Genomic DNA, 24,689 nt, shown 5'->3' on the forward strand with positions numbered 1-24,689 from the left:
GTAGTGCGAGAAGGGCCCGCAGCTGGGCAGAGGCAGGGGCAGCCCTCCCCTTTGATCTGCCAGCCGGAGCCACACCATCAGGCTGTAACCGAGAGCTGGATACAGAGGCAAATACTTGTCCTTTGTTTCTACTTGACAAAATAACATTCAAATGTGCCGATATTACAGCAGGAGCAAATACTTTGCTCTAGCTTCGAGCAATGTACAGTGCCCTGTAAGATGGAGCAGCTGCAGCCCCAGGGCCTAGCCAGTGCCATGCTTTCTCTATCAAGGTATTTCTTACCTGTCCACTAGCTTGGCTGCAGAGGCAAACTTAGAGCAAGTCTGTCCTCTCCTGGCCTAGGCTAGGTGTGAGGTTGATGCACATAGCCAGAGCAGCAGTGGCTAGAAAGCGATGGAAAGGAATGGTTAACAAAGATGCCGTTTAGGGAGCGCTGCAGACAGAAGCGAGGCTTTCTGTATATCGGTGCCCTGGCCTGCAAGCAAAGCTAAACCAACGTTCAGGCACAAACGGGCTTGGCAACTGGCTGACAAGTTGGGATTGAGTGCTCCAACTAGGAGCAAACCAGGCTATTGATGGGAAAGCCCTTTGTGCAGGTCCTCAAGTGCCCTGGTTCTTCGAGAAGAGCTCCAGACCATAGACAGGCTGGAGAGGACTGATCCCTCCTTTAGGACCTTTCTAGGGCTGGATTGTCACTTCCAGGTGAGGCGCAGAAGGCAGCTCACTGCTGGGCTTTGTGGCTTGTTAATGAGTGGAAAAAAGCATCTCCAGAGTTTTCAAAAACCCCTTTTCCTGCCTGCCTTTCTCCAGTCCATCAGCCTTCCTGGTGCTAGCCCAGCTGTGACCATTCAGTGCGAATACTTGGCTCCACACTCCTTTCTCTCTCAGTTTTGATGGCATTTGCTCTGCACTGACAGAAAGCAGCATGGTTGCAACCCAGATGCCCAGGGCAGGTTCCTGTCATATGCAGAAATTGCCCCCCTCAGCAGACAGCTGTGCATCGCCGTCTTCGGGACTGCACTCAGACTTGCTCACTTTCAGCAAGACCTTTGCTCGTGCTTTTTGAAGACAGCAGCTCCCTGCCGAGGGAGAAAGCAGAGCTATGGGGCAGAGTGGAGTTTGCCCATCAAGCTTTGTTGGCACGATGCCCCTGAGGGGTGTTGCTAAAGCTAGGCCGTGCCAGGACCTGGCAGCATGTCAGGAGGGGTGTTTGTGGAGCCAGGGGCGCTTGCATTGCTGAGCTTTATTCTCCATGGCCCACCCAGGGCAGTGAGCTGTAAATCATTCTTCGTTTCCCTTCCCTCAGGCCAGACGCTGTTTTTCCCTTACTGCTTTTTAGTGCATGGGTGTGAGCTGGTGCTTGGAGGAAATCTCTGCACTCCTGGTTTCAGGCGCTGGGGAAAGGCCTCGACCTCTCTCCTATCACGTTGGTGGCATGGTCCTGCCTTGCTGGGAGCTGAGAGCCATTTCCTTGGTGGCCAACTGAGGAGGATGAGGGGGATTGGGCTGAGCAGCTGCTGCAGGGCTCTGGGACCTGCAGCCTGCGAGTGAAGCTTGCACGTGGCTGTGAGCTTTGTGCGCACACTCGCCTGGTGCTTAATTAGCTTGTTTATGCTGCCTGTGGCTGGACTAAGGACCATGGGAAAAGGGGGGGGACTCCAGGGGCCCCCTCTTGTTTCTCTAATTATTACTCTAGATACCAACCACAGTCAACAAAGTGTTTCGGGGGCCCACTGTGACTGGGCAGCGGCATCCTGAGCTGCAGTACGGCCAGGTACAGGCCCCAGCTCCCTACCCCGTGTCACTCATTCGCAGGCTGGGGTCAGTAAGGCCAGTCTGCAAAGCAAAAGCAATAGGGCAGCGCACCAGGCCAGAGGAGCCCGGCTGCAGGTCATGGACCTGCTCCCCTTCACTTCTTAGTGTGGAAGCAGGGTCTGACCTATACCCACTTACTGGGGCTGAGCGGGACAGCAGGTCCTAGGCATCAGTGTCCCAGGCCTGCACACTGGGTCTGGCCCTTAAGAGCTACTTAATGCAGCTCTCTAGAGGACAGGGTGCTCGATACAGAGAGGGAAAAGGTAACTGATTCACCTCTAGTGCATTTCTAAGCAACCCAGCACCCTCCCGAGGTAGACTGAGCTACACGAGGTGCCAGAACAGAGGTGGCAGGTTGCTCTCCGCAAGGGGCATTTCAGGATTGCAGCCAGACCCCCTGGCTCAAACGTTCAAAGTCCCTTTTGCTTCTAAGCGCCGGCTTCGAAGTCAGCTGCAGTCACAGAGACCTGCGGGCTCTTCGGCACAGATGAACAGCCGGAGCCAGGCTCTGAAATGGGCATACAGTTGGCTTTGGAAAGGTCTTAGGAAGAGAAGTGGCAGGGTCTGCTATGCTGTCCCCTGGGCTAGGCAGCGATCGGCAAGGTGCACTCTCCCAGGCGTGCGCAGCACCAGTCCATCGCTGCATACAACCTGGGAGGGCTACAGCAATAGCAGTGACCGAGGTCCGTGCAGGGTCTTCTTGCTCAAGCTCTCCCATTGCCATAACAATAAAAAAGGCCGCTGTTCTTACACGTAACGTGCGTGCCAGTCTGGACTCCCCCGACTGTCGACGCCTTTGAAAGCTGTGACCTCTGTCACGACTTAGCTCTGCAGGTGTGCAGGACTCGTGCAATGCTGTTCTCCGCCCACAGCCGCAGAGCAAGATCTTTTGTTCGTGTTCATTACTGTTTGGTAGAGCCGCGCCCAACTTAATGCAGGTGGAGCACTGCAAACACGACATGGTCTGGGGGCAGGATTTGCTCGGCTGAGTCACCTAATGCAAGGGGCCAGCTCCATGTTACGAAAGGCCTGGGAGGCAGAGATCCAGGGACCTGGTGTGAGGGGGCTCTTGGGCATTTTTGGTCACGCACCTGTAGCAGGTTTACTTGTTCAGTAGCCCCTTCCTAGGTCTGCCATCCGGCTCCACGGTGCAGAAGCAGCACTTCTGTATTGCTCCTGCCCTGCACCTCCGTCAGCTGCTCTCTGTGAGGTTAGGTAGTCCGGGATTGCAGGAAACATCTGCCTGTGGCTTAAAGATAGAAAACAGAGTGAGTCCAAATGGTTAGTTTGGGGGTGGAAAGAAGTAAGCAGTGTGTCCCCCAGGTCTGTGTTGGGGCCAGTGCTGTGTAACACGTTCATAAATGACCTGGAGAAGGAGGTGGCCACGTCTGCCGATGACACCAAATGATTCAAAACGGTGAAGAGCACGGCGGGTGGGCAGCTCAACGGCAATGTAACATAGGTCCACCCGGCTGCGACCTCTGCTTGGATGGGCTCGACAAGAGCTGTTCCCACATGGGGAACAGAGCCCGGGGTCCTCGGGGCAGTCCCCTAAAAACAGTGGTCCAAAAGGCAAACAGGAGGACGAAGGGAGATGTGCCCCTCGGTGCCTCCACGCCTGGATAACCCTGGTCCTCACAGCCCAGCCAGGGGCTCGAGCGGGGCAGCGAGGAGGATGGGGGCTTCCCTAGGACAGGGAGGAGGCAGACAGGAGAGGCTGCAAGAAGGGGAGGGTTACGAAATGCAAAGGGGAGAAGGAGAAGTCACTGGGGATTTATCTCCCTGGCTCTCGTCAGGCACCGCAAGGACCCAGGAGGCTGCTGCGAGGTGGCAGGACCCAGCGGGGCAGGACAGAGCCGGCTCCGCCCGTGGGGAGGTGGCTCTGCAGGCTGGGACCAGCCCTGCTGCCTCCAGACCCGCCATGGCTGGTAAGGAGCGGGGGGCTGGGACCGGGGCTCTCAGCAGCGCAGCCCCTGGGGGTCCCTCTGCTGCAGAGGAGAGGGGCAGGGAGCGAGGGGCAAGGCCCTGCCCCAGGGCTGCCTGCACCTGAAGGGCTGGGGGGACCCCTTCTTCCAGGGCACCCCAGGGAGCTCTTACACGCACAGTGGCACCGTTGCGGGGGTTTGGGCAGACACAGTTTGTGGGGGACATGCGACGTCAACTTTTTTAACCCGGCTCAGTAGCTGGAGAAACAGGTTTGAGTGCTCAAACTGATGCCAGCCCAGGGCAGGAGTCTCTCTGAGCTGCCCAAGGGGTGCAAGTGTGCTGCTTGCAGCAAAGTCCCAGGATGTCCACGCCACTCCGCGGGGGGAACGGGGCAACAAGCCGGTCGTAGCACCTTGCAGCGCTGGCTCCTAGCCCGGGCTTTCAGGGCGGGTCGCAGCTGTGCGGGGGGGACAGCCCGAGGTTTGTAGACTCGGTGCAACTGCTGCAGACACCGAGCTAGCACGAGCACCGATCCACACTCGTGCAGCTCACAAGGCCTCTGCTCCCTGCCCCCGTGCGACACCGGACACAGATCTGAGCCGTCCGTGGCAGCTCTGATGTTCTCACGGGGGCTGGAGGCTCCGGGCTTGGGCAATGCAGCTTGGCCTCCTCCTCCGGCCAGTCTCACTACAGCGCCTGCCCTGTGCACGTCCCTTGCTGCCTTCCCTCCGCACAGCCTCCTCAGTCCTGGGAAATGAGGTGTCCTGAGGGCTCCTCGTTTGCACCCCAATCTTGGTGGGTGTGTATAACCCCCAGACAGGTGCCAACCTCTACAGCCGCGCCTGGGCTTTGGTTTTCTTGCTGTGCAGAGAGCAGGGACTCTTGCAGGGCTGCCCCCGGCCACAGCCAGCTCCTTGGCCCAGGGCGGTGTCCACAGACAATTCCTTTTGGGTGCTCCCCATCGGGCCCTCTGCTTGTCTACCCCCTTTGCTCCATCCCTACTCTCCTCCGCTCCCTGCCGCCTGCCCCTGCTCCTTCCCCTCACACTGCCAAGTTGCTCCCACATGAAGATCCCAGCCGTGGCCCTGGGTGCATCGCCTGCGACTGCCTCCTCTCCCTTTTTGTTTCGTGGTCTGACGAAGGCAGCGCTGCGGCCTGGTGTTTCCTCTTGATCCTGGTCTCCGTCCCTTACGTCCACCAAAACCTCTCTCATTGGCAGCTCAGACCTGGCCCCCCATCCTCATCCCCCTGGACGCAGCAGCTGCCTTTGATGCCGTCGACTGTACTCCTCTTTGTGCCATCTTGCCCTCCCTCCCCATCCGTGGCGCCGTCTCCTGCTTTACCCCTGAGCGCTGCAATTGGGGAAGCTTGGTGTTTTAGGGTGCCTTTCCCTCCGGTGAAGGAAGCGCTCCAGCTTCTCGCTCTCTCTTCCAGCAAGAAAAGCCCTGATCGTGCTGGCGCACGCGGACAAGACCTCCTTCAACCACGCCATGAAGGATGCTGCTGTCGACGCGCTGCAGAAGAAAGGCTGGAGCGTCACCGTGTCTGACCTGTACGCCATGAAGTTCAACCCGGTGCTGTCCCGGGAAGACTTTACTGGTACTGAGCAGCGCTGTTCCCCCTAAAGCACAGAGCTCCTTGGCACCAGTCCCCAGCACTGACCTCCGTCCTGTTTTGCCTCCTCTCTCAGGTAAGCCAAAGGATCCCAACAACTTCAACTACGCGGTGGAGATGGGCTTGGCATGGAAGGAGGGCCGGCTGAGTGGCGACATCGTGGCAGAACAGAAGAAGCTGGAGGCTGCAGACCTTGTGATATTCCAGGTACCGCCTTCCTAGCCGAGGGAGCAGCCGTGGATGGAAAAAAAAGCAGGATTCATCTCCTGACCTCCTCCTGCAATCTCCCTGTCTCTCTCCCTTCCTCCTCAGTTCCCGCTCCAGTGGTTTGGGGTGCCGGCCATCCTCAAGGGCTGGTTTGACCGGGTTTTCACAGGAGGCTTTGCCTACTCCTATGCCAGTATGTACGACCAGGGTCCCTTCCAGGTAGGCTGCGCTGGGGATGGGTACTCACTTTGCTTTCCCCTTGCCCTGCCTGTGCTGGGGGCTCCCACCCGCCTGCAGCCGCCAGCCTGAGTCTCACCGAACCTACACTTTGCAGACCCGCTGCTCTCCCTTCTCCTCCGAGGGAGACCGTTAGGTGCAGACACTTGCACGTGCTCTCAAAGGGCAAAGGGGTGGGGAAGCCCGGCAGGGCACGTGCAGGGACGCGATCTGAGGGCGTAGCTGAGCTGAACTCCTCAGGTCAGGCGTTCCCCGTGCTCCGGCTTAGCGCTGGTCCTGTAGCCTGGTGCCGCGCGGGATGTGACCAAGCCTCGTCTCCCGCAGAGAAAGAAGGCCATGCTCTCCTTCACCACGGGCGGGGCGGGCTCCATGTACACCCCCAATGGCATCAACGGGGACATCAACATCCTCCTCTGGCCAATACAGGTACCGTTTTTACACCCGGGGAGGCAATGTGCATCAGGGAATAGGTAGTGACACCTTCTCAGGAAGGGGCCTGAGCGGCCAAAGGCAGCGTGGGATGAAGCTAGGGATAGTCTTGTTGAGAAGGGAGGAAAGTGCGGATTTGTGTCTACTCCTCAAAAGGTACCAGGGGACAGACAGCAAAGGCAACAGTCCTGTGCTGGACCCTGGAAAAGGGACTTTCCCTCTCCTGTGGTCCAGCCTGTGCAAGGAACTGCCTGCATGGCCCGGGCTGGAGGAAGGAGGGTGGACATCGGTACACTGGCAGCTGAACGAACTTGAGTTTCAGAGCTGGCTGCTTTAGCTTACCCACGCATCTAAGATGGCTCGACTCCCACACCTCCGAGCACATCAGCCATGCCAACCAGCGACTTAAAGAGGGTTTCCTTTTTGGCCTAAACTCACCGGGTGCAGTATCAGCTGTGTAGTGGCAGGGATGTACTAGCCCAGCCCACGAGGACCCAGATCCTGGGGAATTTAAAAGCCAGTCCCAAATTCCTGAAGCACGGGGGGATGAAGGCCATGCCCCTGCTGAGGAGACCAAGTGCACTTCCATTGCAAGCCAGGAGTCAGGGGACATGGGGCACACCACAGCGAATATCCAGGCTGGCTGATCCCCTGGACTGCCTTCTCCAGTACCCGGCGTGCCTTGGATGGAAGAGGCCATGTCTCTTCTTCCCAAATAGACACCAATTCCCCTGTGTTTCTCACCTAGAACGGCACACTGTACTTCTGTGGCTTCCAAGTCTTGGCGCCGCAAATCGCTTATAGCATTGGCCACACGCCTGAAGACATCCGTTCCCAAATCCTGACAGGCTGGAAGGAGCGCCTGGGGAGCATCTGGGAGGAGACACCTCTCAGTTTTGTTCCCAGCAGCAGCTTTGAGCTGAGCTTCAAAGGGGGCTTCAAGCTGAAAGCAGAGGCTCAGGAGCAGCAGAAGGATCAGAAGTACGGGCTGTCCGTGGGCCAGCACTTGGGGAAGGCCATTCCCCCCAACAACCAGGTCAAAGCCCAGAGGAAATAGCTTCCACAGCGACGCCATCTGGTGTCTGCCAATTCAGCGCTCTACGCAGGGGCTGGTCGCACAATTTCCTGTCTCTTTTGTCTTAATTTTCATGCTGTTCGAATGCACTTGGCTTTGGTTACATGTATTGGCTCTGTACGGGTAAAAGGAAGTGCCTGCAGATGCTCCAGTGCTGCAATGCATGCTGCACGGTACTGCATGAAAGATTAAAATAACCCTGGTCTACTGCACAGGTCCTGTTGTACCTCCTGGCCATCCGGACGACTGCTCCTTCTGTCCTGCAGGCCCCTAATAGTGCTGGGACTAGAGTCCAAACACAAGCCACAGGCCTTGAGGTCTGCTGTGGTGATAGTAATGGACTGCATGTAGTCTGGATTCCGACTCCTGAGAAAACCTACCTGTACTCTACGGTTTCACAAACCCCAGAAATGTGAGCAGACCCCCACACCTGGCTGCTCCTAGTCCCCCCTGCCCACCCCAACCCTTAGCAGGGGCTACAGGCTGGGACAGATTCTGCTAAATTGCTACTCCACACTCATGGCAAAGCCACATCTATCCCAATCAGGTAGCCTGAGTTAGCAGCTGGATTGCAGCACTTGAGCGAGTGCTGCAAGGGGGAGATCTCGTCTGTGGCACAGAGTTGTGCCGGTACTCTTAAGCTCTCTGCTCATAGGTCATAATGATTCTCAATAAAAGGCTTTTGGCTCTCTCTTGTAAACAGCTCAGAGTCGTCATGGTCTTGCATCCTCCCATTACGCCTATACGTTGGTCCAAAATTGGGCCCTGGCCTAGAGACCTTTATGTTACATAGCTCTCCCAAGAGAGTACAGGCTAGTTGGTGCTCCACGGTCTGCATTTCCCCGCCGTCACGTGCGTCTGTGTCATTCGAGTAACCCCATTCCTGCATATTATCTTTTCCTGTTCAGAGACCACTCGGACATCTCTGTGTCAGCCCATCTGCTCCTCCGCTGGCAGGTAGGTATTCAGCCAACCCTTTGTGTTGCACGTACAATGCTCCCATTCGTGTTTCAGGCCCCGATTCTGGGAATCCTGCTACTGCAGCCAAGGGGGTCATCTTGCAGCACTCGTCACAGATCAGCTGCTCCTCCATCCTACTGTCCCCCAGAGCTCACGTTGGAAGACACCGGGTCAGGAGGCAGAATAGTAAAAAGGATTTGCTGGTTTGCTTCCCCCTTGCCTGTGGATTTCTGTTCCCTGCCATGGGTGTGGGAAGGAAATTGCTCTGATTAAAGCCCCTGGAATGTAGCAATGAATCTAATACCTGAGGAGCTTATAAAACAATCTCAAGTGAGTGGGATACATCTGCAGAGGATCACGTGGTATCACAGGGAAAGACAAAGGCCCCTGAGGTAAGGCTGCAGCTGGCTGGCAAGCAAGCAAGGGCCTAGCAGAACCCGTGGCTAGGCACGCTTTCCTTCCCCCACATGAGGATTGCTGTCCGTTATCTGGGCCCATGGAGGGAGCCCCTCCTTTGCTCTGGTCCAGCGGCCGTCCAACAGGCCGGCTGCAGTGACAAATCCTGGAGCGCAGCAATGGAGCAGCCGTGTCTCATACGCTGCCGCCGCTGCATCTGCACAGTGAGGAGAGGTCAGTGCTGAGACGCGAGGTGGCAGTGGGAGTCGTGACCCATCCGTGGCTGCCGTGAGAGACATGGAGGCAGATAAAAGTCCTCAGCTACAGAAGTCCCCATAATCAGGTACTGGTTAAATGGCGGGAGTCGGGTTCTGATGCCAATAGCAATGTCCGGCACTGTTCCCTGGCTCCAACAGACTCAGCCCACCTGGATAAAACAGGTGTGTCCAGGAAAATCCGGCCACAGCAGTTCTTATGCCCACTGTTTGACTTGTGGTTATGTGGGATGGGGGAGATGTAGCTTTGGGGAATACCTGGCCTTTGGCTGAAATAAAGAGGGGGAGAGAGGGTGGCATCAGCACCTAACAGGCAGGCCTTTATCAGACACTCCCTGCCTGGGCCCCTGGTAGATTTGTATCCGACCTGTTCATCTGCACTTGTGACATGCCACTTCATACTCGATGACAACATTTTCTGTTGGGCATGGAAAGAAACTGGAGAGAGCTCCCGCTTAGGACAAAACCCTTCCCTTCTTTCAATAGCCTAAGGCAGCAGCAGCAACAGGCACAATTCACTGCCTGAATTTGAATGCAGAGATGAGCAAGACAGGGCATAAGGATTGCACAGCCAGGACCTAGTTCAGCACGTCACAGGCTCTGCCTGCCTACACACAAGTTTGAATGAAAAGCCGGTGACCGAAGCTCCTCGCTCAGCTTTGCGGTCTGCTCTGTGCCACGTTCTGAGCACACGCTGTAAACGTGCTAGAGCCCTGTCACGCCAGAAGTGTCCCTGCCCTCAGGCCACATGGCATCCCAAATAATCCTGCCAGACCACAGGATGGTGCCGACTTGCCTCCTTTCTGCCCCCATGCTGACTGTTGCTGTTTTGCAAACAGGATCAGCCTAGCGTGGGCCAGACCCCTACTAGGGGTCTGTGCAGTTTCCCTGCCAGGGGACAGATTCATGCCAGTACTCTCATTTCTCAGGGTAAACTTATCAAGGGCACCAAGGTGCAAAGCCCTCAGCTCCTGAGATGCCTGCTGCCATTTAGCTAGCACTGGCTGTAATGCTGTCACAGTGGGATGTGGGGGCATCTTGGTCACTCCCCGTGCAGCAGGAGAGGGGCCTGGAGGCAGCTGGCAATTAAACAGAGGACGGCGAGGCTACTTTGGCTCTTTCCAAAGCACCAGTCTGTAACTCCCTGCACGTACAGTGAGGTCAGGGCCTGACCTGCCACATGCTTCTTTGAGCAATAGAAGCAAAGGCTTTACTTTCCCCATCACAGGCAGTGGTAGGTAGTTAGCCCTGCTGGGGTGAACCACTTTTCCCTCCAGCTGCTACTTCCATCTCCAGTTGCAGCTGCCCTCTCGTGGCAAAACTATCTGCTGCAGCGCCGAGCTGCCCAGAAGAGAAAACTGGAGCCTGAGATTGCAGGGCTTCAGTGCAACTTCCCCACCGCTTTGTAACTGCACCCGAAAACGTGCCACCTTCCCCCAGGCAGCCTGGCTGAGAGGCTCACAGCACAGCCCCACTTCCAAGGGGTTTGTGCAGTAGGGTCTTGCCCATGTCCACACCCGATGCAGTGCTGGGAGCAGGACTGGGATAAGCAGGCTAGTCTTGCCACCTGAGGCCCCATGCTCAAACTCCTCCCTGCTGCTCTTGGCTCAGCTGCAGGGGCTGTTTGAAAGCAACACCAGGTAGGTTCAAAAGGGAAAACCAACCCAAGAGTGTACCAGCCTGTCTCCAAAAGGAAGGGTCACTTACTTAACCCTAGATTTGATGGCTGGTTGTTTTTTTTTCCTATTAATTTAAAACTTGTATCCTAGCACAGTCCCCCTCCTGTTTCTACAACTCAGTTCTCTCTCTTCCATAGCTAGGTGTCTTAGTAGCTGAGAGTCACAATATTGTATTCTAGTTTAAAAATCTAAAATTAGGAATGACAACTCATCGTATGAAAAAACTATTGCTGGGATCACTTGTTTGGGAGAGGATTTGTTTTACGATACCACAAATATTGCAAATATGTGATTGAATACGCAGCTAGGTAAACAGATACTGACCATTTTCTTAAACTGTCATTGGTAGAATATATGAAAGTTTTCCAGAGGAATTGTAACCCAAGGCGGCTGCCAGCTTCCTAATAACCAGAACAGAAAACACACAGCTCTGGGAATCCTGTACAAGGAGTGGACCCAGGTGACAGGCCAGCCAAGGGACTAGGGTCTCCGTGTGCTTCTATACCTCATAATCCAAAAGTTATTATTTTTTGCTCTTCTTATTCCTCCTAAATTGCATGCAACAAATGATTTAGTCTCTGACCAACAGTGAGGGGGAACATGCAGCTTTGGGGATCTTTTACATACACGATGAGAACAGCTTGAAGCCATGGTATCTTGGCCTGAGATTTTGCAGCTGAGGGAATTATTTTGCTCAGTCAAGACCCGTGAAGCCTGTGAGGAATTCCAGACTGGAGCACAGTGGCTGAATTGCATCTGCTCTCATGCTACCTGATATGGCCGAAGACATTATATGCACGCAGAAGGAATGCTCTGACCCACTCGCACACATCACTGCATTTTAAATTAATGTCAGTGACGAGCAAAAACAGTAAACAGAGAAGTGTCACTATGCCCACTCACTTCTTTTGGTTCAGTGTATGCTGATGGTCAAGAACAAACATCAGGCTACTACTCTACATGAAAGACGACAGAAGAAATACTGGAAGTGTAATGTCAGTGTGGGGCAACTGTGTCCACTTCTGATCCTCTTCGTTCTGAAAGAACACCACCCTTACAGGCCTGGAGGGACAGGAAATGAGAGGGACCAGGTCCAAGGAAGAGAGTCCACAGAAAGAGAAATCCTGGGGGGCAATTTTATGTTTCCCAGGCAGCAAGGGGGGCCGGGTCAGACGAAGACCAATTTGGGAGTGGGAGACCCAGTTTTCAGGACAAAGCCTTAAGGAAAGGATGCAGGCAGGGTACAAAAAGTGTTTGCTTACGTGGCGATTCCAAACAGGTGGCCAAAAGAAGATCAGCCTGGGCTCCACCTCCCCCGTTTTGGCTCAGCTCAAAGCCACGAGGCTACCATGACCAGCACCACAGCTGTATCAAGCTCTCTTCTCATGGTCTGAAAGAACACGACAGGAGTTTACACTGCAAAGTGAAAACTTTCAATGTTTTATTCTTGACTGTAGCTGTTTACAGAAATATAGTTGCGAGTATACAAATGTCCCAATAGAAGCAAAATATTTTTTTTTAATATTCAACAAGTTATCACAGGATAGCTAAAAACATAGATGCAAATGAAATATCCCCTCTTAGAACAAACTGAACACACCTGGTATCAGTGCTCGGAAAATCCCAACTACGAAAGCCATATACACAGAAATGCACAAAATATCTGGTGCTACTTTCACATTGCAGGACAAGGGAAAAGACAGCTCAGTGGTTGATTAGTGTGCTTTAGTCAAAACATGGCAGACAAACCACGCGGGGGGAAAAGAATGATTACCATGAGCGTGCCAAGTTCATGCAGAGATTAACAGAGGTAGAAGGTTCTAGTCTGGGGCTGCTTGGAGCTTACCCAAAGGCAAACAGCAATAAGAGGACATGACTTCAATCCCCTATCAAGTAGTAGCCAGCATAGAAAAGGCTTCAGACTGGTCGTGGCCCGTTCGGCAGGACAGAGCATCCCCATTCCAACTCCGCAAAATCCAGAATTTGACGTTTTGTTTTGTTTTTTTTAAACAGAGGTCAAGAGCCAGGACCTGGTCCTAACCTGCAGAGCACCACCCTCCCTCCCCGCTGGAAACTCTGTGCGGACCGGATCCTGGGCCAGACCCTCAGCCAGTGTTGGTGGGGGCACCGCCATGGACTTGAATGAAGCTGTGGCATTTTGTGCTGGCTGAAGATCCAGTGCTCACATGGTGGTTCCACCAGAGCAAGTGTCGGGGAGCTCTTTGGAGTGAGCTGTGGTTGGATTCACAGCAAGAAGGTAGAGCATCACCACCCTCGTATCTGCCTGAATGGGATGTATATACACTGTGGTATAATTTTTAGTCTGTAGGAGCACAAACTATTAAAAGGTTTCTCTGTAGAAGGGAGCATTAGTGAGGGGTGACAGGAAGAAAGATAAGGAAGAGAAGGGAATTCAAGTCACTTGCACTGGGCACTAAAGGTGGGTTTGGTAGAGATGGTTTGAATCAAGCACATGCCAGATTCAAGGTGATAATCTTGCTCTCAAGTTCCTGGTGTGGCCTGGGAAATAAAATGCACCGCTACTTATCTTTAGGAATCAATATTCCTTTTAAGAGTTTAATCTCTTAAGTACGTAAGAAATAAGTACAGACAAAAGCAGTGCTCCCACTCAGTCTGAGACCACCCACAGGGAACGGTTCTTGGTCAGACTGCTTCCATACAAAACCACCTCAAAATGCTATGATGACATTACATTGTTTTGGGGGCATCTTTATATACAGGTATTAAAAAAAGAAGAGGGAGGACCCAGGAGTAGGTGCAGGTCCTGAGTTTAAATGCAACTCAGCCTAGTGGCAGCTGGAAGTCTTTGTCCCGACAGGGGTTAGGGGCCCCTCTTGAACAGGAATAACTGGCCTCAGTCCAGTTCCTCATGGACCTGTACCTGCAAAACAACATTCATTCTTGTGCTACTGGCCAAGCACTGAAAAGCCAGTGGAAAACGAATCCCACAAGATGGTCCCTCCTGGAAGGGCCAAGACAAACTGGCAAAGCAGCAGCTTGTCTGGAAAGCAAGCACGTGCTGCTGCTGCCCCTGCTGAGACGGACCCAGGACATAAGACCGGGATTGCCAGGCTGTTGGTTCCACACATTTTTCAAACGTCAAATTTGCCAAACAGCAATAAAATATTGGGGAAAAACCAGAGCAGAAAGCAACGGTTCAGACAGCAGCAAAGTGCTGAAAAGCAAAACACGTCTCTAGGACAACACTTACTGTTATATTACTAATTGTTCCAGATGTACTTTATATTTTACACACACAGACATAACTAGTACTCAGCTACCGAAGTGAGCTTGGTAAGTGAGTTCACACTATGGAAAAATTAATGATGTCAACTTTATAAAAATGTTGATATAACAGTATGTTATGCATCTATATAATAAACTAAATAATATATATATGATATTTGATTTCAGCTATATACATATGTACAGGTCTAGAATATACAGGTGTGGCATATTTGCATATATATACATTGATTATATAAAAGGGAAAATCCTTTTCTACGTTGCCTCTCAAAAACGCAAACTAAACTAGACAACTGCAAGTACATTTTTTGCTCTATTTCATCTGCTATGTCTCATCTTTTCTTCTATTTAACTACATATAGCACAGAGGTTCTCTATGATGGGCCTCAAACTGACAAGTGTGTGTACAGAAACGTCCCTGCTTTTCTATGCTTCACTCACTACTTGCGCACACAGTTACCATAACTGCATATGAATTTGGACTTATTTGTGCGTGGAGTTCTCACGACCTGTCCCAAAGACTCACTGAATACTGACAAAAAATGGACGAGTACCAACTAGTTCACTTTTAAACTTCACTGACTTTCGACCACTCCCCCTTCAAAATTATTTCCCAGAAACCACTCTAAAGCAGGTTGCTTTTCTCTCTTCAGCAACCACCTTAAATATCCCTGGTCTCACTTTCCACCTAAAATGCCTGGTTCAGAGCACCCCATGCAATTCCTCCCCCTCCTTCTCACTTCCATTATTCACTTGCACCCATTTGCACTAATCTATCTATACATGCTTTGACTAGGTAGCCTAGTAACTTTTAAGTAACAGAGCAACATGTGAGCTGCAACTGAACACAAAATTCTGATGTCCTCATTTTCAATAACTTATTAAAGGTTTGCCTGTTTGGGTGAACTTAAATTTCTTTGTTCCACTGATAAAGCTTTAAACAAAACAGACGATCTTGCTGCTTGGAAAGGTTTATGCTACATTAAAAGAGGGTGCTTGAGCTTCTGAATGGTTTTTCCTTTTTGAAGGCTTTGGAAGGACAATTTGTGAATGGAAAAATCTAACCAATGCAGTAGATATTACTTCTTACAGGACAACACATCCCGAAATCACAGCAGAAGACTAGAAAAGTCAAGGCTTGTCCCTATTAAATTGTGCACCCTTGCAATTGGAAAAGCCATCAGTCTAGGGCTAAGACACTGTCAAAATTCACAGACATTATCTTGTTCGTCTCTTATTTTGATTTAGAACTAATAAAAAGTACCCAGCCATGGACACTGTTCATCCTGCCCGTAGCTCAAAATTAACAAAATAAATGCCTAGTGGTTAAGTGTCTCCTCAGAGCAGCAGGGCTGAAACTATTCCTTTAACTGTATGTGTTGACAAAGAAAATAATGGAAGAGCATTTGGTGTGGATGAGCCATTGAAAGAGTCAAACCGTGTCAAGCCAATCTGTGCCAACAAACAGACTGGCTGGCAAAGTGGGAAGTGTTGATAAACATTTCCACTGGCAAGAGCTGCTCAACTAATATTTATCTTAATATTTTCTACACCACAAGTGTTATTCATATAACCTATTATTCTTTCAATGATGAATTAAGAACAGTCCATTTTTAAGTACTGATATCATATATACAGACACAAGGGGACTGGCTAAAGGCATGGACTGTGGTGGCTAAAAGGACAGGTTTCTCCAGGTATTCTTATAACAGAGATGCTGTTGAGACAGCAAATAAAGGGGATTGGAAAGCTAATGCGCAAAAAGGATTTAAAGCTGAAAACCATTTAAATTCAGATATAGAATTTTTGGATTATAGAAGCTTTAACAAAAGGTCCAAGGCAGTAGAGAAAGACAAATAATATACCGAAAATCCACGCTACAAATACAACTTTATACTTTTCCACTTTGCATCTAGTAAAGGTAGCTACAAAAACACGCACTTCAAAAGAGTAAATGTTTACCTTAAATATATAAAAAGCAAGTTCTCCAGCATGTAATTTGAGACAAACGGGCCTCTTAAGTTTAGTGTGTGCAGGAGGCAATTGTCGTAAATTTTATTGACTACTCAAGGTAAGAATTACACGTATATACACATATTATCATCACCTTAAATGACTCCTAACTTTCCAACCAAACAGGACTGGATTGGATAGCTCCCCCCCCCCCATAAAAACTCAACAGGCAAACGCTGTCTATACCCCTCTCTCCTGCCCAGACCAGTGCAGATGCATCATGGAATAAATAGATCAGCAAATTAAAAATACCACCCTCCTTTCCCACCCAAAAACAACACCCAAGAAACCAGGGTAAGCTCCAAATATCAGTATCAACTGCTGAAATCATGAAAGTACATGGGTGGAAGTCTGAAGGAGTAGAGATATGGGACTCTCATGATACTTAGGTTCTTCTGCCATGAAACAACTCTTGCAAGCTGTTTCCAAAGCCATTGTTGAACTTCACTCTTTATGCAACTGAAAAGATGTTTGCAAGTAGCAGCGCAAGCACTAGTCAACCACTGAGCAAGGTTTTAATTCAGAAGACAAATACTTTTTGTAACCAAATCACATGTTCAAAATGTTGTACATTTAACATTGACCTAAAAATGGACACAGTAAGTTTGACACAACAGAAAGTAAAGATGCTGTTTAGTAGTGAGAACATGGTCGCACAGCCTTTGTTATAAGCAACCTTAAAATATGCACAAGTCAAACATTCCCCTGCCCCAGAGCTGTAGCAGTCCCAGCAAAAGGTTCTATTTTGGATACCAATCAATGGAAAACTGGTCCCTGGTGACTTGGCGCTGACCAACATTTCAGAATGAAGATGCTCCCACTTCCAAACAATGGAACAAAATGAAGCAGCATACAAATCAGTTTATTATCCCCATCTCTCATCAGTCTACAGTAGGCCCACTCAGTCAGCAGGATGTCATCAAACATCCTTGTCCTGGGACTAACTGTGAATAAGTTGATCTTACAAAAGTCACCAGATAGTTTCCGAAGAACTGTTACAGGCCACTGCCTCCCACAGCCATCTGGAAGCTGTACTCAATCCAGTGAGGCGCAGAACCCATCTATATCTCATCGGACAGCATTCAGGCAATGTTGCGAGACTGCTCTTCCAGGAACCATAACAAAAATTTTACTTTTTCTTACAAGGAAAAGAAAACAAATTCATAGGAATAAAAGTGTCTTGTTCAGGGTTAAAAAGCAGCTCCGGACATTATGAAGTAGGGGAAATTTTCTTTATCATGATTAAAATTTCCAACAACATTGTTAGTGTAATTATAAATTAAAAATAATAACACAAAGGTGCTAATAGTAAAACATTAAATAGACAATGACAGTGAATAAAAGCTGAATGGCTCATTCTGAATGAAACCCCATAATTTTACAGTTGCCTAAATGGGTTTCCTTACTACATCACACTGCTGAGTGACAGACGCATCAAACACAGTGAAGCTGCCCACTGCCAACTGGAACAATACACTGCCTGATGGAATGGCCAGAGATGAACAAGTTATTTATGTTGCAAAAAGTACTTAAATACTTAGTAAAGACATAACAAAACCCACCCCCACCGTTATCAGACGCCACGTTGTGGTAGAACATCAGACAAACTCACAAATTTACCACAAAAATGTGTGGCAAAAGAATATTTCATATATATGTATATATAGATATATATATATATATAAATTTTTATATTTATGCCAATGTACTCACTCAGTACAAATAGCAAAATAGTATACCATTTCCTAAATACAAAATATAGCTTTCCAAAAAAATGAAACACACATTAGATATAAACCATCCAAAACTTGAACGATTGAAAACTGTATTCAAAATTAAATGACCCAGAGCAGGTCTCTTTCTGAAAAGTTCCCTTCATATCGGCAAGAAGCCTTACTACTGAAAACGTAATTCAATGCCTCTCAATGAGAGAGAAAGAGAGAGAGACACACAGAAAGAGCAAATAAACATTTTGAAAGACTGACATACAGGAAAAACCATTAAAACCAAAAAACATTTCTACACAGCTCAACTAGGTACACAAGTTAGAAAAAACACACGGTAAACAGACTAGGGTAAATTAAAAACCATTTACAGGCTATTCTTTTTACTTAAAATAACAAAAATTAAAAATGACACAATACCAACTTTACTATACCAAGGCATAACAGCCATACATGACGTGTTTGGCTCTACTGCGTTAACAGCTTTCTACGTGCAGGAGACGGAGAAGACAGAATAAATGTCTGCATGAGGTTGTAGTGAGAGCTCAGCATACCCTCCTGGGGTAGCTGCAGCACCCAAAAGAACTTGCATACCTCACAATGCAACCATATGGCCTGGAGTGGGTTATTTTTATATACTGTAACAGAAGGCTGCTTTTTAATGGAATATATGACCCAGGAGAAGCTGCAGGATATGGGGACTATCAGTTAAAAAACTATGCACTTCAACTTGTCATGAGCTGAAAAGGCTGCAAAGATGCACCAGCTGAAGTGAGGTTTTTAAGAACACTGAAACGTGTTGTTTGCCCCCTGTTTAAAATTAAAAAGTCAGGTTTTAATCAGCAAAGATCGGAGAAGCAGGGCAAGTTTTTGCATTTGGGGGATGGAAAGAAACTGGCATTTCCACTGTCCTTAAGCCCTGCTGACCTGTCAAGAACTTCTACTGACTTGGCATCTGGATACCACAGTCATAGGTGCCGTGGCACCCTAAAATTTTCTAAATCCAATAGTATCTTTATGTGTTTAAAGACCACGTAAAAGTTGAGGGAAGGAAAGAGGAAGAACATGGAAAGAATGAAGGAGGACAGATCAGTATGAGAAAAGATAATGCAGCTGACAAGCTCTGATTTACACAGTTGTAGTGAGAGACATGAAGGAGATGTTTCCTCAGCCAGGCAGACTGCTCCCTTCACGTTCAAGGTATTTTAAAGGATAAGGTTTCAGAATATATTACTGTGACGTTCTCCTTCATTTTGGTAGAGCCACCTAATTCTTATTCTATGTACAGTTCATATGTAAGCCTACCAGTAGAGACACTGAAAACTGTTAATCACATTCTCCGATAGGAAGCACCCACATCTTCCTGGATGTTCTGCGAGATGTAGTAGATAATCTGCCTGTAAGTTATCCGCATCTTTTACGACCACATGCTGTAACTAACACATCGCAGCCATGACTCTTCAATGCCACTGTCAAAACTGCAATTCTTTCACTGACTGACAGCTATGTCGTGAATCACAGCTCAAGCCATGGGCACACAATGTTCCTGCTTCACAAGCTTTCCTACTTGACAGAGGTTTTGTGAAGAAGGAAGAGAAAAGAAAAGGTAAACATGGCAACATGTATTATTTTCTAACAACAATAATAGCTGAGCAGTCCTGCTTTGAATTAAAAAAGCATCACTGACCAGTGGGTCTAGGAATATGGCAACAGTCCCATTCCACACCCTGGTAAAACAAAGCCCAACTTTTCAGCCATTATTGACTTCAGGAGTCTCAAATACTACAGTTACAGACTCAGTTGCTAAAAACTGCAGTAGGCAGCATATGTGCTCTTTAGAAAAAAGGGAGAAGTTTACATATTTGCTTGGGTACAGGCCATTCTTTGACAGAAGTAATCTGTTCCATACAGCTTAATCCAGAATCACAAGGTCTGAGAGAACTTGGAAACTGTCATCTTTTCCTTCATAGGATTTCTGAGAGAGAAGGAGAAAAAACAGAGTTAGGTGTAATTAGTTAAGTCTCATTTTACTTTTATGTCGCTCTTTCATCTGAAAGCATTCTACGATCGAGAGGAAAAAAGAAACACTCAGTCCCAAAAAGCAGCCATCTTGTGTGAGGGAACACCAGAGTATTTTTTTTCCAGTTCTTGACATCGTTACACAAGTCTGAAGTTGTCAAGTGAAGGGTGTATCATCCAACAGAAATTTCACTGGGGGGGGGGGTTTAAGAGAGGCTGAACATAGTTACAGAAGCAGGATACAGACAGGCTAACAAACTGAGTCTAGAGTCATGGCCTATTTAATGCCCATCTGTGATCAGAACCTCACCTCGAAAATGGTGCACTTATAGTAGCTCTCCTATTATGCCAAAGGAATCTGGGAGGGGCTTTGGAAGACTGCAGATTAAAGGGAAATCTGACACATACATGAAATAATTTTGAACTAAAACCAGATTTGGTGGCAGTTCTCAGGGATGCCTCACCTGTCTGACAGCAATCCATTCATCTAATTTATCCCAATACAAATATTAGGCTATACTGGCATAGGAAAAACAACAAAGGCCAGGTCAAAACCAAAGCTCGGTCAAACAATTTTCTACTGACTCTGATCCCTTGACGATCACAAACATCTACTAGTTCTAGCTACCTGCAGTTAAACACTTGCTTAGGAGGAACAGAAATATTTTAATAAACATATATATGCATGATGTTGGAGTGCAAAGTCATGCCATCTATTAAAAAGAGAGGCTTTTTGGTGTATACACAAAACCTTACTGAGCACTGCATGACTGGCAAGCAGACCCACAAAACCCAAATCCACTACTTACTTGGCCAATTAAAATGAGCCAGCCATGTTGTTCCCCGGGTTTTGTAATGACACAAGCAAGTCATCTATTTTCTCCATATTCTGATTGGCTGTCATCGCTGAAGGTAGTGGAGAATTCTCAGATATCTGCTGAGGCAGTAGTGTTGGCACGGGTGGTTGCCCCTCATTCTGTGGCTGACCTGACTGACTTATAGCCATCAGCTGATCCGGCAATGCAGCTGGTCCAGAAGTTAAGAGCTGGCCACAGTCTATTAAGAAGTTAAAAAGAGACAGAAGAAAATTGAAGCTGCAAAATCCATATTTAAGAAGTTTGTTAAGAAACCTCTTTATTGAGATCAAAATCTACTTAAGAGCTTATATAAAGACAGACATGCTTTTACTCACAAGACAGTCACATGTGCCATTTCCCCAGTGAACAAATTCAGTTAGTGCAAGCATTTGCAATCAGAAGGGTGCTAAGTCGCACCAGTACCCTCTCTGTATGGCCTGTAACAGACTGGGGAGGGCACAAGCAGCACAGTGGCAGATAGGACAAGCAGCAGAAAGTAAAACAAATTGAGCAGGGAGTGCAGGAAAGGAAGCAGAAAGCAGAGCACTGAGAGGAGATGAGGAAGCACAGGGCTAGGAGCAGAAAGCAGAGCAGCAGATCAGGCAGGGGAAAGGGATAGGAGTGGCACTCAGGGAGGGCACAGAATTAATTCATGGCATGCCTGTCAAAAAGGTTGGCCCCCACTGTGTTAGTGCACATTCTTGTGAAGAAATGGTTTTGGTTTTAAAAATCAAACACTATTAACACCCTAGCAGGCCAGAGAGAGCACCTGGCTGGAAGAAAAATATGGAAAAGGAACATTATCTCCAGTGCTTGAAGACTGTTCCACTGCATCCACAGGCTGTTTCAGTAATAAGTATGGCTGTATCCCTTTCATTTCTATCACCCGTACTCCACAAATTTGCAACTGTCACTGTGCATCAGCACATCCAACAATCAAACTGCACAGTAAGTTTTACTGACTTGTCCACATAAAGTCACAAAATTAATTAAATGAGGCATAAGAACATCAGCAGTGCCACACTGGGTCAGACCAATGGTCCATCTTGCCTAGGATCCTGTCTCCGACTGTGGGAGAACAGATGAACTGGGCATATCCTCTGTCAGACCCTCCCTGGTTTAAGGGTTTCAGAAGAGACAGCCCTGACTGTTCTGTTTATAAGCTATTAATGGACCTGTCTTCCATGAATGTCTAATCCTGCTTTGAACCTGGTTATATTATCTGCAGAGATAGAGATGATTGCAGAAATAATGCCTTCTGCTTACGTATCATGTAAGGCTAGACAATTCTTTGTGACAGGTGAGGGCAGCATTTTATAAAAACATTGAAAGACAGACTGGTTTCTCCCAAGAGGCTTGTATTATAAATTCATCAGAGCACAACAAAAGGCAAAGTGGTGGATTTTGAATAGACCAAACTTACAAAAGTAACGACACAAGCCTGGCTTCTAGCACATCTTATTAATGACTTTTTTGCATTATACAACTTGTAAAAACTTTCTTTAAGTTATAATCATAATTTGCAGACTCTGTTTGAAAGACCAACAGGGGAAGTCTTGAGAAAGGTCTAAAGAAGGGACATATTTTTCCTATGTTTATGTACCTATTTGTGCACCACTTACACTCGACAACTAAAATATCGAGAGCTTTAACTGGGTAACCTAGGAGCAAATCTTCCCCAGACTGCCCCAAGGGATGATAAGGTCGAACGGTCACAAACTCCTCCATGACCATTTCAGGCTGGACATAAGGAAGAACTTTTTTACTGTCCGAGCCCCCAAGGTTTGGAATAGACTGCGCTGGAGGTGATTCTAGCACCTACTTCGAACGCCTTCAAGAGACATTTGGATGTTTATCTTGCTGGGATCCTATGACCCCAGCTGACTTCCTGGCCCTGAGGCAGGGGGCTGGACTCAATCTTCCGAGGTCCCTTCCAGGCCTAGTGTCTATGAATCTATGACAGGTACAATACAAATACAGAACAAACTGAAATTGTGCTTAAATCTCAACTATCATGCTGCACTGCAATCATTTCAGTCAGCATTTTACATTGTTTGAGAAGGACAAAGACAGTAAGTGAACAATTTGGTAAATAAGTATAGGATGCAGTTTGAAAAACATAATGGATTACTGACTACATGCACTGTACGTGCCCCACTTCTGCTGACACGTGCAGAAATTTGGGAGGAGTTAACACCTGTGCCCACAGATATCCAGATCTGGACACATGTTAGTAGACCAAACTCTGTAAGGAAGTGTGTATACTTGAAGAACTCTGCTTATACCTACAGGTTCTGGAGTAAACTCTATTGAAATCAGGCTCTGAAACAGAACTGCATCCATTTCAGGACAGGGCTATCCAGCAATGCAGATATGTGCATATTGCTATAAAAACAGGAGAATTACAGGAGGTTTTGAGGGGCCCACATGAGATTGGAGTTGCACTGTAGTGTGTTTGGTACATATGCTTATGAAAAAAAATCCTCTCTCTAGCAGTTTACAACCTAAATAGACTGACGGGAGCAGAAGCCAGAAAATATTACTATCCCCATGTTACAGATACTCCGAGCATTACTTATGGTCCCAAACAGGGTCTAAAGAAGGGACAGGGACTGAACCCAGAGCTATTGCGTCCTAAAATTCAGTGCTTTAAACAAGATCACACTTACCAGCTAGGAAGCTGCACAAACTAACTCAGAGAACATTAGCAAAAAAAGGAAAGTTAGCTCTTATGAATGCAGACTCAGCTAATAGGGAATCTTAGGCTACAAACAAATGTTGGATTTCTGCCTCCATAAACATTATTTTGGTAACACAAAGCAAAGCAAATAGATGTCCATGCCCTCTGTTGCACCCAAATTTGTGGTGGTGGCAAAAGGTAGCATTCATTTGTGCTGCTATTTTGAGGGCAGATGTCTGTTTTGTTTTAAGTTGGGAGAGTGCAAGCAGCCTGGAGCAGCCCATGCTCTCCTGCCTCTCCGGGCAAGCACTCCTGCAGCTTCAAGGGCCCAATCCTGCATGCCCCAAGAATTCCCCAGGGGATGAATTCCCTAGGGAATTCCCAGGGCGAACAGGAGCAGGCCCCTGAAGCCCTGGGAGCACCTGTCCAGCTTTTCCTCTTTGTAAACATGCCCCACATCAGAGACCCCAGGCATGCCTCTGCAAGAAGATCCCAGGTTCCTGCGTTTGCAGAGGTGTGCACTGAGTGTTGTCCTGCAGGATCAGGCCCTTCCCACTGCAAGAAAACAGACAACAGGCTGGGACATAACTAGACACAGCTGATCTGCTTCATTTGGCAATGTCTGTTTACAGCCTTAATTAAAGTTGAACTGGGATTTCAACTTCATCCCTCCTCTCCTTAGCTTTTGAAAAACATTTTGGGATAAACTTTCTCAAACTCAGTCTCAGCACAAAGAGCTATCTTTTTGATCTTCAGATTTAGTGCGGAGTTACTTGATTTTGCTCCTCCTAAGATAGTGAATTATTTGGGAGGTAAATCCATTCTTGTAGAGACCCCTCTGCACAAATTGCCTTGAGAGGACAGAATATTAATATACTTCCATCCTCCAGCCACTCAAATAGCTAAACTAAATGCAAAACAGAAAATATAAATTTCATAGACATTAGGGCTGGAAGGGACCTCGGAAGATAGTTTCATAGTTCTAGGGTCGGAAGGGACCTGAGCAGATCATCAAGTCTGACCCTGACCCCCTCCCATGACAGGAAAGAGTACTGCGGTCAAACAACCCCAGCAAGGTGTACATCTAGCCTCCTCTTAAAGACCCCCAGGGTAGGAGCCTGCACCACTTCTCTTGGAAGTTGGTTCCAGATCCTAGCCGCCCTGACCGTGAAGTTGCGCCTCCTGATATCTAGCTTGAATCTACCCTCTGCCGGCTTGTGACTTATTTCTAGTCACTCCTGGCAGCGCTCAGGGGAATAGGGACTCCCCCAGGTCCCCTCTGACTAGTTTGTAACAGGCCACTAGATCCCCCTCAGCCTTCTCTTGTGGAGGCTGAACAGGTTCAGGTCCCATAGCCTCTCCTCGTAGGGCCTGCCCTGCTGCCCCCTGATCATACAAGTGGCCCTCCTCTGGACCCTCTCCATGTTGTCCACATCCCTCTTGAAGTGCAGCGCCCAGAACTGGACGCAGTACTCCAGCTGCAGCCTGACCAGTGCCGCATAGAGGGGGAGGATC

The 24,689-nt window shown here is 48.4% G+C and overlaps 2 protein-coding genes across 4 annotated transcripts in view; one reads left to right on the forward strand and one right to left on the reverse strand.

Annotated features, from left to right (window-relative positions):
• Positions 1-3,710: 3,710 nt before the first annotated feature.
• NQO1 (NAD(P)H quinone dehydrogenase 1) lies at positions 3,711-7,323 on the forward strand. Its single transcript, XM_019505348.1, has 6 exons — positions 3,711-3,744; positions 5,177-5,341; positions 5,433-5,563; positions 5,669-5,782; positions 6,125-6,226; positions 6,978-7,323. The coding sequence occupies exons 1-6, from the start codon at positions 3,738-3,740 to the stop codon at positions 7,284-7,286; spliced, it is 828 nt and encodes a 275-aa protein (XP_019360893.1). The 5' UTR covers positions 3,711-3,737; the 3' UTR covers positions 7,287-7,323.
• Positions 7,324-12,031: 4,708 nt separating this feature from the next.
• Positions 12,032-24,689, reverse strand: part of NFAT5 (nuclear factor of activated T-cells 5) — an 80,927-nt gene continuing 68,269 nt past the window's right edge. For all 3 annotated transcript variants that reach the window (XM_019505351.1, XM_019505349.1, XM_019505350.1), the window contains 2 exons: positions 20,447-20,693; positions 12,032-19,593 (listed from right to left, as the gene is read on the reverse strand). In XM_019505351.1, coding sequence (XP_019360896.1) covers positions 20,455-20,693 — 239 coding nt within the window. In that variant the 3' untranslated portion in view covers positions 12,032-19,593; positions 20,447-20,454. The remainder of the gene's footprint in view (positions 19,594-20,446; positions 20,694-24,689) is intronic.

The sequence above is a fragment of the Gavialis gangeticus genome, unplaced genomic scaffold, assembly GCF_001723915.1.
Source record: "Gavialis gangeticus isolate Ggan-Ray unplaced genomic scaffold, GavGan_comp1, whole genome shotgun sequence".
Classification (NCBI taxonomy): domain Eukaryota; kingdom Metazoa; phylum Chordata; order Crocodylia; family Gavialidae; genus Gavialis; species Gavialis gangeticus.